Source organism: Phoenix dactylifera, chromosome 16 (assembly GCF_051530095.1).
Source record: "Phoenix dactylifera cultivar Ajwa chromosome 16, Ajwa_hap1_PhDact_Kaust_v1.1, whole genome shotgun sequence".
Classification (NCBI taxonomy): Eukaryota; Viridiplantae; Streptophyta; class Magnoliopsida; order Arecales; family Arecaceae; genus Phoenix; species Phoenix dactylifera.
The window spans coordinates 18,699,319-18,711,476 of record NC_143205.1 but is presented as its reverse complement, the minus strand read 5'-3'; the positions used below and the strand labels follow the sequence as shown (position 1 = coordinate 18,711,476).

Below are 12,158 nucleotides of genomic sequence, written 5' to 3'. Positions count from 1 at the left end.
GAGCTTAGGGACCTTGCATGCCCACCACCCACCGCCACTTGGCACCCCACCCCACGCAGTCCGAGACAGGAGCGTTGGACATAAGAATAGACGGGGATAAAAATGCGAGTCGATGCTCGGTAGATTTGAACCACGTCCCTCGGTCACTCACGCAGACAGGAGATTTCTACCACCTAAAGAAGTGTTTAATGGTGATTATATAAATTACAATGATTATTATAGTACTTCCAAACACTCCATACTGTATCATGTTACATTACATTACATTATGTTACATTAGATAAAGATAATAATAAGTATAATATCTCTTTAATATTATGATAGTCTATCACCATACAAAAAAAATTCTATTATTTCACATTTACATTTTTTTCTTCACTAAAAATAATGTCTAAAAATATATTTTATAAATTCAAAATTTTCCTTCAAAATATCTACCTTTTGAATGTAATTTTTGATTAAGCAAATAGTTATTTGAAACATAATAAATTAATGTTATATTATACAATGACTATTATAATAAATTATTTTCATATTAAAAACTTATATCATGTAGGATAAAATAAATAATGGTCGTCAGGTATTATATTGGTTAATAATAGTTTTGGTGGAACTCATCAGTCATCATAACAATGGAATAGGGCCATTGAGACTTGCTGCGGGCTACAATCTTGGTGTCCAAAGGGATTGTTGATTTATGTCAATGACCTTGTGAATAACCTAGAATACTATGTGCCATTTGAGGTTGATTTTATTTCTTTTTTTTAAGCAAAAGACATTGAGAACCATAGCAATACTCATAAAAAACATATGTATTAACCATGAAGATTATATCCAGTAAGTGTGGGACCGAAATATCATACAAAATATATCAAAACCCTTTTTTTTTTCTCGAGTGTCATCAGACACGCCCCCGTTGCGCGGGGCACGTGAGGCACCCAATGCCCATATGGGGGCCACATGAGGGGGAACACAGGCCCTCCTGCCAGTTATTGTCCGGTTCCAAGGCTTCACGCAAGCGTCCTTCATCCCTCTTCGGTTTTATTTTCCACCCAAAATACGTCTGCAGGATTAGGAGACACCCGTCTCATATGCCTAGGCTCTGGAACGAGCCTTTTCGATGTGGGACTATTGGGCCACATATCATCGAAACAAATTAATGGAGCATTTCGCTCCTCCAAATTGACAGCATAAACTCTTGAGAGATTTCTTTGATGCTGGTGCTTGACTTTATTTCGAGATAAGGAAATGCTATCATGATGAAGTAGTTGCATTTTGACGACTCATTGTGATGTAATCTAGTGCGGATTGCATCATATTTTATATTCCATGCTCAATAATTCCCGTCAACATTGATTACCAGAAAAAGAAAGCATCTAATGCTTGTTGCATTACACCCTCCAGTTCCAAGATAGAGTATAATTAATATTTTTTCCGGATAGTGAGAGACGAGATTGTGGTGGTCGTAATGTGCCTTCATGATATCACTCTGATGTCAATCTTATTATTTGCACGACACCGTTAGGACCAATCTCATTTTTAAATTAGTTAAAAGGGTAAATACTGAAATGTCTAGTTTCAAATTTGGCATGATTCAAACATAACAAAGAAGAAATGTGGAGAAATAAAGAAGATCAATTTTTTTTTTTGTTTTTTCAAAGAATAAATCTTTGGACATATCAAAATCTCTCCTTCTTAAAAGAGGATTTAAATTATTTTAATATTTTTAATGAAAATAATTTCAACAGTAGATTTTGGTCTGCCATTTGGCATCTCTTACCAATTAATGTTTGCATTGGAGAAATATTCTCACTCCAAATTGTAAGACGGTGTTTTTATATTATTTTCTTGAAAATTTTACGATGTTGTTGTTGTCATTATTTTCTTAAAAAAGAAAGAAAAATATATGTAAACCCATGTAGATATGTTATGTGTCGCATGTCCTTATCAACTTAAAAATGTTACTTGTTTGTTTTGTTTTAGCCTAAGTCATCGTTGGTATCCTTTATCTATATGTTATAATCATCATTTTGTGAAAATGCCGGTTAAAAGGCAATGCCTTTTTCTCCTCATGTTTTTTTCTCGTCCTTTTCTTATTTTGGTTTCAAGAATCATGCCTTCATATTTGGGAAGTGGCATTCAGTGGTTGAAAAGCTAGCCTAGTTAACTAAGCCTTCTTCTGGGTTTATTTTGTATCCAAACAAAACTTTCATAAATTTTACACTGCTAGATGAAAGTAATTTTTCCATGAAGTCTTGAGTAGTACTAGCTGTATACTAGGAAGGAAACTTAATTGACAATAAATTCTCAATCTTGTTTGTTGGATTAGTGAAAACAATTCCTATAATTCTATCAAAAAAAAAAATCCTATAAAGATGTGATTCTCTATTACATTTAGTTGACATTTTCATAAGAAAACATTTTGTAAGCTACATGACTATTAAAAATGCCTAGACAAGCTCGCCATTTTGGACTTTAAATACAAAACCAAATCTTCAATTGGAGAAAGCAATCCATGTAGCCAAAGTCAGCATGTATATAATTAGCTAATGGTATGAGCTCAACTAAGTCTTAACTAGTTTAGATTGGCTAGTCTATTTAAATTTTTATATAAACTTTGAATTTGTCACACCTATGCCTCCATTTGGAGCTAGCCTACTCATGCATGGTATATATAAATTATAAGAATTCTGAATTTTATCATACCTTATGCCCTCAACCATGTCTTGTACACCAAAATGGTAACACCAGATTCATTATATGGTAAATTCAAAGGTCAAACGGTAAGGCGGACAGCAAATTCAAGCACAAGTTAGATATCCATGCTTATGGAACCATGTTAGCATTCTCATGCAACACTCACCATGAATCACTCAAAAAATCATATCATTCAATTATTTTTCACACAATATCAAAACTCAATGATTCTTCTTGCCTACCGAAATCTCCATGCTTCTGCTTATCAATTCATGTGTCATCTCTTATTTCATATTTCCTCCTTCTGGATTCCATCCTTCAAGCTTTATACATGAGAAAAAGGGTTGAGGAATAGTAGTGCTCATGCTCTCTTACATCCATCCATCTAAAGCTCCAAATTTCCACACCTATACGTTTGTCTCATTTGCTGCATTGCGTTGCAGCTCAGCAAATCCAGAATCCAGATAAAAATATCTAAACATACCCAAAGCAGGCGAGAATAACTAAAGCAGACGCACAAAGTGGGGCCCCACTCCGCAATGAACTCTTTAGCCTTTGCATCCAGTGCTCGCCGGCAAAAACTCCCGGCCAAGCAGCTTTGGGGACGGCCATCAAAAGGCGGCTCCGGGACCTAACATTCCTTCCTTCAGCCCATCAATCTTTCCGTTTCTTACATACCACGTGACACAACTTGCTTGACCAATTGCAGTAAACGAAGGGCCCACCGGGTATCTACTGACGTGGCAGGTAAGTGGTGGGACACCCTCCGCCTGTTCCCCCCCGTAGCACGATCCAAGCCCTAAGGAGACGCGACCAGCCGCTTTTCCCACCAATTTCCTCCTCGCCAGCAACGCCAGCGCGCTCCTTTTTTTTCCCACTTCGGCGTTCGGCCTGGATAAGAGGTGCAAACGTTGTGTCATTGCAGACCCAAAGCCACCCATTTTGGAGCCTCTCCATTCCACTAACCAACAAGTGAGGGCAATGCTCTTCCTGTAAGCTTTTCTCCGCTGGATTTGGTTTCTCTTATCTTCTCATCAAGATTTCCCAACTCATGTATAGTATCTGGGGCACATGACGATGCCCTCTGGTTCGTTTGGGAAGGTCCATCTTTCTGCTGATTGGAAGTGTTTTTTGAGCTCAAATCCTCAAAGATTTCTCTATCTTTGGGGCAGGGTGTGCCCTCTTTTGCCCAAAAATCACCTGTTTTTGACAGGCGAGTTTTGAAAAGGGAAAAAATGTTTCTTTTTTTAAGCTTTAAAGCCTAAAACATCATTTCCATGATTTCTGTATTCTTTTCAAATGTAGGCATTCGAGTTTTTTTGTTTTTGTTTTGTTAATTTACCCTGGGAAACTGATGATATGTCATGTTTCCTTGTCTGACTTTTGGGTTTTCAATTTCATCTTTTTTTATGAATTGTTTGGGGTATTAGTTTACAGCAAATCTTTGATAGATTTTGTGGGATTTGCTTCTGAGTATAGGTACCTTTTTTTTTTTTTTTTTTTTTTTTGCATACGAGTGTCGGTACACTATCCATATCAAATCCGTATAATACGGAACGTTCCGTCCTGTTCCGGGCTGGTACGGCGTACCATTCCATTGTTAAAAGATCGATTTTTTGTTTCAATTTTTTTGTTTTATATATTTTCATCCCTCGGTTGGTTGTTTTTATGTTGGTTTTCTGGTTCTCAATTTAATTGGTTGGACATGTGCCTATGGTTCCGGAATATTGAGCTTTTCCCCTTATTTCTTTGTCTGGTGGGCTATGTTCTACTTTTGAAACAGAGGGAATAACTGGGGCTCCTCTCGTGCAAGGATCACCATGAAATTGGCTTTGCTTCCCTTGCTGGCTCTCTATTTAGGTTTTATCTCAGGTGAAGCCAGTAGGAATGTCTCCTCAAGGCCTGCTGTTGTAAACATCGGAGCTGTTTTCACGTTCAACTCCACCATTGGGAGAGCGGCAAAGGTCGCCATCAATGCAGCAATGGATGATGTTAATGCCGATTCAAGTGTTCTTCAGGGCACGAAGTTGGCTATCACAATGCAAGATTCCAATTGCAATGGCTTCCTTGGCATCGTTGAGGGTACCCCTCACCTCCTGTAACCTTCCATCTGTTTTTCAAGTAACCATTCTATTCATGAAATTGCCCAATGTTTTGATTATGCACACAATTGTCTGCTGCAGCTCTACAATTTATGGAGGTTGATATTATTGCGATTGTTGGCCCGCAATGTTCTACAATTGCTCATATCCTTTGTCATGTTGGCAATGAGCTCCAAGTTCCAATGCTATCCTTTGCTGCTACTGACCCTTCACTTTCTTCCCTTCAGTTTCCCTTCTTTGTTCGGACCACCCAAAGCGATGCATTCCAGATGGCTGCTATAGCCGAAATGCTCGAATATTACCAGTGGAAACAGGTGATTGCTGTGTTCTTTGATGATGATTATGGTAGAAATGGAATAGCTGCCTTGGGTGATGAACTTGCAGAGAGGCGTTGCAGAATCTCCTATAAAGCTGCACTGCCACCTGAAGCCACCAGGAGCGACATCACTGAATTATTGGTCAAGGTTGCTTTGATGGAGTCTCATGTTATCGTTCTACATGCGAATCCAACCACTGGTCTTGAAGTTCTCTATGTGGCTCATTTTCTTGAAATGATGGGAAATGGATATGTTTGGATAGCGACAGATTGGCTTGCTTCTCGATTAGATTCTTTTGCACCTCTTGCTCCTGAAACCATGAGCACAATGCAAGGAGTTCTTACACTGCGGCAGCACACACCAGATTCGAAAAGGAAGAGTGCCTTAGTCTCTAAGTGGAGGATGTTAACCAAGAAAGAGAACAGTGGAAACTTTCAACTCAATTCTTATGGTCTATATGCTTATGATACTGTATGGATGATAGCTCGGGCTATAGATGCATTTTTCAATGATGGTGGAAGGATTTCATTTTCAAATGATTCGAGGTTGCATGATGTAAAGGGAGGGGCTCTACACCTTGAGGCAATGAGTGTGTTCGATGGAGGGAAGCTTCTGCTGGATGAGATACGAAAAACAAATTTCACAGGGATAACTGGTCAAGTGCAGTTTGATTCTGATGGGAACCTCATTCATCCTGCTTATGATATCATTAATGTAGTAGGAACTGGAATGCGGACAGTCGGTTATTGGTCAAATTATTCTGGCTTGTCAGTTGTGCCTCCTGAAACACTCTACTCAAAGCCACCTAATCATTCTGCTGCAAATCAACAACTCTACAGTGTTATATGGCCTGGGGAAACGACTACAAAACCTCGTGGATGGGTTTTCCCCAACAGTGGAAAAGAATTGAGAATTGGTGTTCCTAACAGAGTAAGCTATAAACAATTTGTCTCAAAAGATCCAGTTACAGGCACAGTGAAAGGCTACTGCATTGATGTGTTTACTGCTGCTGTCAGCTTGCTGCCATATGCTGTTCCATATAAGCTCATACCTTTTGGGAATGGCCGTGAGAACCCTAGTTATGCTGGGCTAGCAAACATGGTTGCCTCAAATGTAGGTCCCATAAATAACTGTTCCTGTGAAACCATGCCAATATAGGCCACTTTGCAAATTCAAAAAATGGACTTGGTTGATTTTACTGATTCTGTGGTTTTTGTCTTTCTAGGTCTTTGATGCTGCTGTAGGTGACATTGCCATTGTTACAAATAGAACCAAGATTGTTGATTACACGCAGCCATATATTGAGTCTGGGCTTGTTGTGCTGGCCCCTGTTAAGAGACATCACTCAAATGCTTGGGCCTTCCTGCAACCATTTACCGTGGAGATGTGGTGTGTCACAGGGTTGTTCTTTCTTGTTGTAGGAGCAGTTGTTTGGATTCTTGAGCACAGGATCAATGATGAATTCCGTGGTCCACCAAGGAAACAACTAGCTACTGTCTTTTGGTATGTTCGCAGGAAAATGAGCACACCTATATATATACACCACTAACATCTGCTCTTGTGTTGTTATGTCAGTTGCCACCATATGGACCAACCTGCTCACTGGCATTTTGATAATCAGCATATCTCTACCTTTTAGCATTAGATACTTAATTTTACATGGACGTAACATGTAATTTGCCTATTTATCCACCATATAAATTAATCTGTCTAGAACATGCATGTTTACTTTTTTGTTATTATTCCAATATATGGCGCAAAACTTGCTAATGCTATTTTATTATATGATAATTAGTTTTAAAGACAACATCCAGCTAAATCTTCCAATTTATCAAGGAATTGGGAGATTGCGGTATAACATGTTCAGGCTGCTGCTATTAATATGTCCACATTCTCCATGGGTCAGAACATGTAGTAGGATATGAGTTTAACTTATCAAAAAGCATGTTGATTATACACATGCAGCCTTTCTTATTAATATTTATTGAACTACTCAGTCTGTATTTGATTATAATTTTATATTGTGTTTTTCGTTGCAGGTTCAGCTTTTCAACTTTGTTTTTTGCTCACAGTAAGTTAGATTGCTTAGGAATTCTATTCCATCCAAATGAAGAAGTTCTACCATCTGATTCATGTTAGTCCATAATTCTTTTTCATGCAGGAGAGAATACCGTGAGTACTCTGGGGCGTGCAGTGCTAATAATATGGCTTTTTGTGGTTTTGATTATTCAATCAAGCTACACAGCGAGCCTGACTTCAATCCTCACGGTGCAACAACTCTCGTCTCCTATAAGGGGGATTGATAGCTTAAGAACTACTAATGAGCCTATTGGGTTTCAAGTGGGTTCATTTGCAGAAAATTATATGGTCGAGGAGCTCAACATTTCAAGATCCAGACTCAAAGCCCTCGGTTCTCCAGAAGAGTATGCTAGAGCCCTTGAACTGGGACCTGACAATGGAGGTGTTGCTGCTGTGGTCGATGAGCGCCCCTATATTGAAATGTTTCTAGAAGCAAATTGCAAATTTTCCATTATTGGCTCAGAATTTACCAAAAGCGGCTGGGGATTTGTAAGTATCTTATGTATCTTAAAGGTTCAAATCACTGCTTCTCTATCTTTTCAATTCTTGCACCAAATTCAGAATATGTATGCCATCAAGGTGAAAATAGGAAAAGACGGAGATTTCTTTTTCCTCCTCAAAGTAGGAAAGTTGACTACTTTTCTTTGCCCTATTACATTGAATAGATGAGTACTATAAGGTTCTTTAAACAAAATCTTCTCAGGGATTTCCTACCTAATATTACTCTGAATATTCATTATGCTATACATTCCTGACAAAAAGTAAATCTATGCCATGTTAATATTATGGCAGGCCACTAGGTTTGTTAACTGTCCCTTATCCCAACCTGTCAGGTCGTAGCCAAATTTCACTCTACTTGATATTTTGAAAAAAAAATAAAATAAAAGAAAACAAAATGACATTGTTCGATTATATTTATCCTGTTAATACTTCAAAAAAAAAAAAGATGGTGTGTTCTTTATGGGCAAGATGAAAGTGAAGCTCAAAGAAAGAGTAGAAGGGTTCTTTGGAAGAAATCTGTAAAAAATTTTCATAGAACTTACCAGCTGCTTATCTTCTATGGTTGCGTCTCTGTTTGCAGTGGACTCTTGCTCCTGTTCTCCCACTCGCTAATTTTGCTAAACACCCAAACCCCTTTGTTTCAAACAGCTACTGTTACTAACATATTCTATGATTGCTCTCCTGCATTCAACTACAAACATTATTATAGTTTTGTAAATCATATAGTATAGCTATATTCCCTTATAAAAACTAAAATTACATAATCTTAATGGTGTTTTAAATCTGTATCATTTGATACAAACACTTCCTAGATCCTTATAGTTTCTAAATTTTGTAGAGCACCATTTCTCCAACTCCATGGACCATCTACTATTCAGTCAATTTAGGACCAGATGAGAGGCTTTGGAGAAAATGGTTAATAGGCCTTCTTTATTAAGTTGGATGAGGGAAATCTGACAGGTGTATCTCCCATTATTTTGTACTTACATCATGGTTTGGTACTAAGATTGGCAGTACCTTATCCTTTTCATAAATTTATAGTGATATTAAAGGAGACATGGAACTATATTGTTTGCAGGACTTAAGAGTGTCAGTCGGTGGATGACTGCTAATCTTATGTCACAGTGAAAATTTTTTAAAGAAGGATTTCAAACTTTGAGTCATAAAAGAATACTCCAGATGTAACTTAAAGAGATCTAGAGATGAGACTTTGTCCTTCCATATAGTTGAGATATAACATGTAGGTTCATCTTTTAAATCACTGACGTTAATGTCGTGAAATAGTTCTTGCAGTCTGCATGATAGTGAGGCTTAGATATTCATTTTTCAGATACTAGAAAGGCTGTGCATTGTATATCTAGGTGTTGGGATATAATGAGATGCAGAACTTCCTTGAGAAGGGAATGAAAAAACAGATGAAGACCTGCATGTTGAGGTGGACTTGTGGGAAGACGAGGAGCCAAATCTTAGTGCAGAACATGAAGAGACTGCAATACTAATGGAAAATCCAAATATTGAACCATCAATTATAAGTTTGGCCCACTAGGTATGGCACCAAGACCTAGTTTAAAGGGTTCAAAAGGAGCAGAAGGAGGAGAATTTAGATGTGACTGGTGATCATGGATTGATGGGTTTCAGCATAGTTTGCCATACAGCTCCATATTGCCTAGTACGGGGTGTACCATACTATATCGGATGGGAACCTGTGAAACTCAAGTTTGGGTCGGTACATATCTTGTACCATCTTGTACTGGTCCATACCGCCCTATACCAAGGCATACTGAGGTGTACTGACTTATGTACCAATCCATACAGAGACATATTGAGATAAAAAGTGATAAAAAAAAATGGTTGGAGCCTTGGAGGCTATTTCAAGATGGAGTGCGTACCATACTGTACCGACTGTACCATACTGAACCAGTAAGGTACTGATACGGTACTCGGTACCAAGATTGTGCACTTTGGATTTCAGAAAGTTAGTTACAATGTCAGGTAGCAAATAATGATGAAGTGGAATTCGTAAACCCAAGTTTGAACTGATGGAACAAAGTTTGGCAGCCAGGCCCCCAACAATTAACCCACCCCACCCTGCCTATGCATGCGAAGTAGAAAAATCTCCATCTTAAGATTGCGAGTTGTATGAGGAAAACTGATAACAGAAAATTTTGATAAGATTGAAAAGAAATCAAAAGCAACTTCTTATTGGTATGTACATCAATTCTCTACTAAAGATGCATTAATATACAAGGAGATATAATTACTGATGTTGTGCACCAAAGAATTTTCTTTTGAAGCTGTGTTCTGAATTTCCCCCCAATGAAGATGATGGTACATGTGTACCTTATCATTTGGAAAATCTGAGACAGTTACTAATCAGGAAGCAACTGATCATTTCCATACTAGCTCTTGGTGCTAACTGCCATCTTAGTTTTACAATCCTATGCTACTGTTTATAGTAGGTGTCTAGGTGAATTTCTTTCCTTTTCCTTATTTTTCATGAAAAGACGAGCATAAAGTGGTGCAAACCCACTTTGCATTTTGTTTAAATAATGAAATGCGTACCAGGAAGGGGTTGAAACAGACACCCAAAGAACATTAGCAGGGAAATCTTCTACAAGGATTCAGATATTCCTGAAACAAGCACAAAGGTGGGCCCTTGGCCAATGAAGCTAACAACCAACCTCATGCGCTACCCAACCAACAGCAAAAGCCACCCAGGTCCCCCATAACATAAAAACATAGAGATCCAACCTGAAACCCGATACTACACAAAAACAAAAGCAGCATGTAACATCCATACAAACAACAAAGCATTCATACCAGCTAAATCTTACCAGAAAAATATCTCACCAGAGTACCTAGAAACATTGCCAAAGCTTGCACATGTTCAAAACCCGCTGTGTCCCATGGTGTATTGTGAGTGAGTTGATGGTGCCTCAACTCTTGAACATTTCGCGGGAGACACATCTTCTTTTTCTTCTTTTTGGGTGCCTCACCTGTTCGCAAGGAAGAAAGAAAATAAGCATTTCAAACTCACTGGATATGTAAAAATATAACAATAGTTCGGCTTATTGGGTTAGCATTCTTGCATCTGCATAAATTTCATTCTTCTAGAATAGTTTCTGAACTTTACAAGGTTTATCTGTATTATGAAATGAAGATAGGTCATCTTGTAATTTAGATTCTTTCCCTAACTCAGAAGAGTATGTTTATTTCTATCCCCTTATGCCATCAGACCTCTTCATAGTTTATTTCTCAAAGTCTGCTGCTTCTTGAGTCACATGATGCAACAATTTGTCCTAACTCTTTCCTGACATGCTAATTACTCTATTTCAGATATTCCCAAGGGACTCCCCTTTAGCTGTGGATCTGTCAACTGCCATTCTTTCGCTGTCCGAGAATGGGGATCTCCAAAGGATCCATGACAAGTGGCTAACAACAGGGACATGCAGTACTGCAACTGATGAGCTTGACTCTGATCGGCTCCATCTGAACAGCTTCTGGGGCTTGTTTCTCATATGTGGAGTGGCATGCTTTCTTGCTCTCTTCATATTCTTCATGCTTATGCTACGCCAATATCTCCAGCATGCATCCGAAGGTGAAGCAGAGCCCTCAAGTCAAGGAAACTCAAGATCAGGCCGTAGTCTCCATAGGTTTCTATCTTTTGTTGATGATAAGGAAGAAGACGTGAAGAATAGGTCCAAGCGGCGGCAGATGCAGAAGACGACAGACAATGGAACTGCTGACATTGAAAGCTAGTCTCAGCATGTTAGCCCTTGATATATAATCTTCAATGGTACAACCGCTACTCTGTGATCACAATTGTGTAGTACAGAGTTTCTTTGGAAAGTAAGCTCTAGCTAAAGGAGAATAACCGATCTTTGGAAAGTAAGCACTAGCTAAAGGAGAATAACCGGCAGTAGTTCTGTTGTAACACGGATACTATAAATGATTAATCAATATATCAGTCCCGATACAAATTTTCGATTGAAAACCTGTACACTAATGATGGCTGCCACATATAGTTTTCAATTAGAAAATTCCTCTAGAATCATGATAGTCTCTGTATTTTGTTGCATATAAATGTTGCTGTCTTAAGTCGGAGCACTTTATTATGTTATCATGCTTCTGAGGTTTCAAGTTCATCTATATACATCGAACAACGTGTATGCTGGTAAGCTTCAACTGCTCCCTCTTCTTCGAAGTACTCCTATACGAGATCAACTATGGCAGCAGGCAAGTATTAAGCTGATATCAGCAGGCTCTTGTCCACCAACTCTCTGGTCTCAGGCCACTGGATGGGTAGGAGAAGCACTATTGTAAGCTAAATATGCTTGACTTACGTATAAGAATTGTTTCCTTGTTTCAATTCTATGTTTGTTGCACCATGCCTGGTTAAAATTCAAAATTCAAGCATGTTGGTAGGTGTGGTGGGTGCGCGATCTGAAAACTAGAGAGTAAA

The 12,158-nt window shown here is 38.5% G+C and overlaps 1 protein-coding gene across 2 annotated transcripts; it reads left to right on the top strand.

The window, feature by feature from the left end:
- Positions 1–3,345: 3,345 nt before the first annotated feature.
- On the top strand, positions 3,346–11,750 carry LOC103717756 (glutamate receptor 3.1-like). Of its 2 annotated transcripts, none has more exons than XM_008806262.6 (7): positions 3,346–3,669; positions 4,481–4,779; positions 4,881–6,229; positions 6,342–6,619; positions 7,156–7,187; positions 7,278–7,684; positions 11,033–11,750. In XM_008806262.6, the coding sequence occupies exons 2-7, from the start codon at positions 4,518–4,520 to the stop codon at positions 11,453–11,455; spliced, it is 2,751 nt and encodes a 916-aa protein (XP_008804484.4). In that variant the 5' UTR covers positions 3,346–3,669; positions 4,481–4,517; the 3' UTR covers positions 11,456–11,750. The 2 variants fall into 2 exon arrangements, with proteins under 2 accessions (XP_008804484.4, XP_008804475.4); XM_008806253.6 differs by having other exon boundaries at positions 3,507–3,689; positions 11,033–11,690.
- The last annotated feature ends 408 nt before the right edge of the window (positions 11,751–12,158 follow it).

Coding starts and splice junctions, on each gene's coding strand:
- LOC103717756 (XM_008806253.6), top strand. Junction 6,230..6,341: donor CAAACATGGTTGCCTCAAAT/GTAGGTCCCATA, acceptor TTGTCTTTCTAG/GTCTTTGATGCTGCTGTAGG. Junction 7,188..7,277: donor AACTTTGTTTTTTGCTCACA/GTAAGTTAGATT, acceptor TTTTTCATGCAG/GAGAGAATACCGTGAGTACT.